General features: G+C 37.0%; 1 protein-coding gene across 3 annotated transcripts in view; it reads right to left on the bottom strand.

Moving 5' to 3' along the window:
• Positions 1-270: 270 nt before the first annotated feature.
• Positions 271-6000, bottom strand: part of ppp2r3a (protein phosphatase 2, regulatory subunit B'', alpha) — a 159048-nt gene continuing 153318 nt past the window's right edge. For 2 of the 3 annotated variants that reach the window (XM_017724397.2, XM_037546629.1), the window contains 3 exons: positions 5609-5727; positions 4351-4457; positions 271-2380 (listed from right to left, as the gene is read on the bottom strand). In XM_017724397.2, coding sequence (XP_017579886.1) covers positions 2284-2380; positions 4351-4457; positions 5609-5727 — 323 coding nt within the window. In that variant the 3' untranslated portion in view covers positions 271-2283. The remainder of the gene's footprint in view (positions 2381-4350; positions 4458-5608; positions 5728-6000) is intronic. The other variant, XM_037546628.1, reaches the window with a different exon arrangement.

Raw genomic sequence — 6000 nt, 5'->3', positions numbered from 1 at the left:
TGATCCCTCGAAGTCTTGACTGTGTGTTTTATGGGATACTGTATGACTCATCTACAAATATGGACAAAATCCAGGGTTCAAGATTACGGCTGCTGGAGTGCTTAGCCGTTTATGCCTATTTTCATAGACATTTGGGGTGAGGGGAAATTGTGTAAAGTGGATTTTTCACTAAACTATTCCTTTAAGGATCAAAGGATGGACTGAGGCGTGAACCTCAGGTGAAATCTCTCCCACACTAAACACAAAGCGAATAAATAACACCTTCACCACTCACTATTCACACCTTTATACAGGATTACAAGCGAACATCAGTCTCCTTAAACATTCTCAACACACTAGAGTAACTTTTCTCTATTCAGTCTCTATTCAGCTTTACCTAGAACAGTTCTCTGTTTACGTTGGAGCACAGTCTACGTTTAGAAGAAATATGGCTGAGGAAGGAAAGCACAATCATCCAAACAGCATCTTCTAAACATTTAAGATTGCCCTGTTTTAGTTTTCCACATAAGGGTACATGTGAATATGGAAATGTTTAGTGAAGTTTGAACTTTGATGTATGTAGTCAATTAAAAAAAAATTAAATAAATATAAGCCTAGCAAGTCATACCGAGCACATGGGCACAATCCGCTTAAGTTTCAACATGCAATACCTCTGGCGACCACTAGGGGTTGCAATACATCACCAATAGTGTTTCAGCACTGATGTGCTCTCCTCAATGTCAATGTGCAACATTAATTTAAATACATAATGTTCAGTATACTTTGTGATGTCACTTTTTTTCTCCATAAAGCTCTCAGTGGCCTAAACTAATACCTTGACCTATAAAGGGGGTTAATATCTCGATAACAGTTGCATGTGGAACAAAACCAGTGCCGGTCCGAGCCTTTCTTGGGCCCAAAGTTCATGTGGCCCATATGCACACACCCTCTACTACAGTAATATTAATACACAATTAATTAATGAATTACTGCCCCCTTCCTTAATTAGAGTGATAATCCGAGGTGTAGTAATGAGCTCCATTTAGTTCAGTAACATTTTGATGGACTTTCCTGAGTATTTTCAAATGGTAATACTTTTACTTCTACTTGAGCATATTAGTGAGGAAGTGAATCTACTTTATAGTCAGTTCCATTCGAATCCAATTTAAAACCGTTTAAGTGCAGAAAACTTCAGTCCTATACAAGAACGCAGCGAGTTAACATAGATATTTATGAAAAGTGAGTCTTGGCATGAGAACCTGGATACTTTGGAGGTGCTGTACTTGAATTTTGGGGGTACAGTGGGAACTAGTGGAAAGCAGTGGTACTGCAGAATAAGAAACATGCCTTTTTAAAGTCTATTAATGTCAGACTCCAGTAAAAGTGAAGAGCATGTCAAGCTAATGCAAATCATAATGTTACTATGAGAGAATGAATAAGAAATGTCTTTCTTTTTCATGTATCTGGCAAAAAACGTACAAACAAATGCATCATTTTAGCAGGGATTTTACACACGTTCATACACATGGCCCCAAAGTGTTTGGACCTGAGACTAGACTTTTTCACCAGGCTACTTTTATTTCTACTCCAGTCATTATTTCACTGAATATACAACACTTTTATTACCTTTTCTGCATCTTGTTCTCACCTCACTATCAGGATGCTTAATTTTTTTCCTTTTCTTTGCACTAATAATGCATAGCTTTCAGCTTTAAGATAGCACTAGCTCCACATAGAAGATGGGAAAAATATAATAATAATAATAGTAATACTGATATTGCACTTTGACAGTCACCATTGGTATATAAGCATATCTGACATCATCTTTAGAAATGTAGGGCCTCTAACAAGCATAGCTAAATAATAAATAACATGAAAAGTCACAATGGTATTATGTGCAGCGGGGAGGGGCTATGCAAATTCACTATTTTCATATAGGAAGGACCGGCACTGGGAACAACAATAACATGAAAATAAACCTGCAGCAACATCATTTCACTCACACTAAAACACATTCTAAAGTGTCCTAAAGAGTCCGCCTCTATTTCGTCTCAGTCTTCTTTAAAAAGGGTGGATGGAACCAGCCGGCAGTTTGTTTTTACAGGGAGGGAGGGAGAAAGTCTCCATCAGTGAGAGAGAGAGAAACGGGTGATTACAGTTAAGACATATTGCACATGAAGCCTTGGTGGGAGCCCGAGAAGCTTTTTAGTATTACACACTCAAAAGCACAAAACGTCCGTTTTTAACTGTAGAAAAAAGTGTAGTTCCTTTTTTTTGAGGTTGGTGAGTGTTTCTGATGGACGATCACGCTGAAAGGTCAGAAATCACCAGTTTGTCCATTTTATTTCCGAGCTCCGAAGGGACCGAAAGCTCCTCAGACTCATAATCATCATCAAAAGACCTGCAACAGAAAACATTCTTCAGAACAACTATAATATATAAATATACTCCATAATATTAAAACAGAAAAATACTGATCCATAACAACATTATAATAATATTTGTTATTATGCTAACACTTTTACGAATATTACTATAATGAGCATTTTATAGTAAAATATATTTCAATAGCAGCAAAAAAATGTACAAACCCCATTTCCAAAAAAGTTGGGATGCTATGCAAAATGTAAATAAAAACAACGCTGTGAAAATCAGTTAAACCCAACTCTTAATTAAAAATAGTATAAAGAAAACATAAAATTTTAAGAGTGAGAATTTTCATTGTTTTTGGAAAATATATGGTCCAAATATATGCCAATTTGGTGCCAGCAACGTTTCAAAAAAGTGACAAGGCAACAAAAGACTGGTAAAATTGTGTGATGCTAATTGTGTGGTGGAACGTCTCACAACTAATTAGGTTAAATGGCAACAGTTTAGTAACATGACTGGGTATAAAATGAGCATCTGTTAGAAGTAGAGATGAGGAGTTGTTCACCAGTCTGTGAAAGACTGCACGAGCAAATAGTGCAACAGTTTGAGAACTCATCTAAAGAACTCATCTACAGTACATAATATCATTATAAAATATCATTATGTACTGGGCTCAGAAACTGAGAATGCCCTCCGAAACACTATGGAAAACCACTGTCTGTGAACACAGTTCATCACTGCTTCCACAAATGCAAGTTAAAACTCTAAAACACAAAGAAGAAACCAAATATAAACAGGATCCAGAAACGCTGCCACCTTCTCTGGGCCGAAGCTCATTTAAAATGAACTGAGGGGAAGTGGAAAAGTGTCCTGTGGTCCAGCGAATCAACATTTGAAGTTCTTTTTGGAAATCATGGTCACTGTGTCCTCCGGGCTAAAGAGGAGATGGACCATCCAGCTTGTTATCAGTGCACAGTTCAAAAGCCAGTATCCATAATGGTCTGGGGGGGTGTTTTAGCACACATGGCACGGGTGACTTGCACATCTGTGAAGGCTGAATGATATATGTAGATTTTTGGAGCATCATTTGCTGCCGTCCAGACTTTTTCAGGGAAGGCCTTGATTATTTCAGCAAGACAATGTCAAACCACATTCTGAGTCGGTGCTAAACTGACCTGCCTGTAGTCCAGACCAGTCACCACTGAGAACATTTTCTGAAAACTGATGAGCAGCTGAAGTCCTGTATCAAGCAAGAACCTGAAAATATTCCACTTTCAAATCTACAGCAGCATCAACTGAATTCCCAAATGCTTACAGAGTGCTGTTAAAGAAGAGTTGATGAAACACAGCGGTAAACAGGCCCCCCGTCCCAACTTTTTTGAAATGTGTTACTGACAACAAATTCAAAATGGCCAAATATTTTCCAAAAACAATAAAATTTCTTTTTTTTTTACATTTGATATTTTGTCTTTGTAGTATTTTCAATTAAATAAAGAGTTGAAATCATTTGCACATCATTTTGTTCTGTTTTTATTTTGTCAAGCGTCCTGACTTTTTTGGAAACAGGGCTGTATTATTAGTTATTAAGCACATTTATAATAAAACAATTAATTGGTAATTATTATATAAACTATTGTGCTGCATTTTTCCTTATACAGATGAATAAAAATACAGTGATAGTACTTACTTAATGAATAATGTGTCAACACGGCTCATACAAGTATAAGTAAACCTTTTCCCTGCCTTCTTTTCATTTTTATGTAACGTTAGTAACGATTCAGTAATAAAAGTCCCCGTAAATGTTTAGTTTATCATACATTATGTTCATCAAAGTATCATCTAAGTATGACGAGCAGGTTCATAAATAATAATGTATCAGTGGAACTAAAAGCTCATATTGAAGCTCTTTTGGTCCTGAAATGCCAAAAAGTACTGATGAGTGACATCACAACAAGGGGAGAAAGTGGGCGTGGCCTCTGGCTTTATTTCCAAAATACTGACCCATCCTGTAGCTGCTCGCTGGCTGTTTCTTCAGCCACCAGGATCTCGTACTCTTCTGCTGCGTATTTATCCCAGTCTGAGGGTTCAGGACCATCTCCATCCAAATCCTGCAACAAATACACACAGAGAGACACTTCGGCTTAGTTATGGTCCATGAAGTACCTGTTAAGGCACTTTGCATCTTGTATTGTATTTATTTTCCTAAACCAGGGACAACGCACTTTAATACAAACAAAGGTAAATGTGGAAGTGTCAACTGACTGGCCAATGCTCAGCTGTAGTATCTAAGCCTGATGTTATAAAGGCAGCAACAGTTCAAATAAACACGATAACAGACAATTTACACACAGATAAAGTAACATTAGAACATAAAAGTGCACAAAAGATGAAATAGTGGGGTCAAGTTGGTCTCTGTAAGTTGATGTATGCATATGTCCACTGGCCCACACATTCAAATTTGTATGTAATTAAACAGAGTATCAATAAATATTGTCTTGTTTCTCTGCACAGACAACTGAAAAATGGTGCAAATGGAGCACCTGAACTCTTAGTTCCACTTTCAGTGTAAATAGCTGAGCATGAGTTTAAGATTATTACAGGTGTACTATTACCAACATGCCCTAAAACAAAACTTTACAGGCTTTGTTGTGAGATTTCGCTATAAGCGTGTAGTGGAAACAAAACAAAGACAAACATACAAAAGTGAGTTCAATTTATTGTTTATTCTTTATCTTATGAAACAGTTATAACAGCATCGATAAACAGTTTCAGCATTGTGCAGCTGGAAGTAAAGATAGATGCACTGCAAAAAATAATATCTTAGCATGTGAAAGCAGCTTAAATGTAGCCAATTAATATAATATTTCTCATTACGAGGCTGTTGTAAGACTACTATAAGATTATTCCTGTACACTTTTACTTGTTTTAAGTGATTTTATCTGGTGAAAGCGTCTAATTCCACTGGCACGTTAGTTTACTTATTTAGAGAAATAATGAAAATAATTTTGCTCATTTAAAAAACGAATGATTAAAACAAGTAATATGATCTGCCAATGTTATAAGATAAAACTGCTTAAAAACAAGTAAAAAATGTCTAGAAATAAGTTAAATGCATTGTATTAATGTAAAGAGTCATCTAGGTAGCTAGTTATGCAGTTATTAGCAATCAGCTACTGATTATTGGTCTAGTTTATCTTTGCACCTTGTCAGCTCCACAGAAACACCCTGGGAAGTGCAGTAGAAGAAGAGCATGTCTGACCTTTTGCACTGCAAATGGATCTCTCTGCTCATGGTCCAGGTACTTCTCCAGGTTGAAGAACGTGTCAAAGAATATGTGAGCCATCCTGCAGCGTTTCAGATCACGCAGAGTCATCTTACCTGTAGAGAATGTAGAATACCAAGGGTGTAGCTTTGGTTTCGGTGGGCACTACACATAAAGCATAAAGCTGGACACTGTCTGAGTTGGGCTGTGCTTAGTTTAATCAAGTTCTATTACTAGGCAAAAGCTAACGCTACTGTCAACGGCAGGTGATGTTTGCAGACTAAAGTTTTACTTGAGGAGGTAGGTAATGTAATTCTCAGTGCCAGTCATTTCACAGGCTGCTTGCTCCGGCATTAGTAAAGATTCCGGCACATTTTACATTCTATAAA

The sequence above is a fragment of the Pygocentrus nattereri genome, chromosome 17 (assembly GCF_015220715.1).
Source record: "Pygocentrus nattereri isolate fPygNat1 chromosome 17, fPygNat1.pri, whole genome shotgun sequence".
NCBI lineage: Eukaryota > Metazoa > Chordata > Actinopteri > Characiformes > Serrasalmidae > Pygocentrus > Pygocentrus nattereri.
This window is presented reverse-complemented; position numbering and strand designations above follow the sequence as displayed.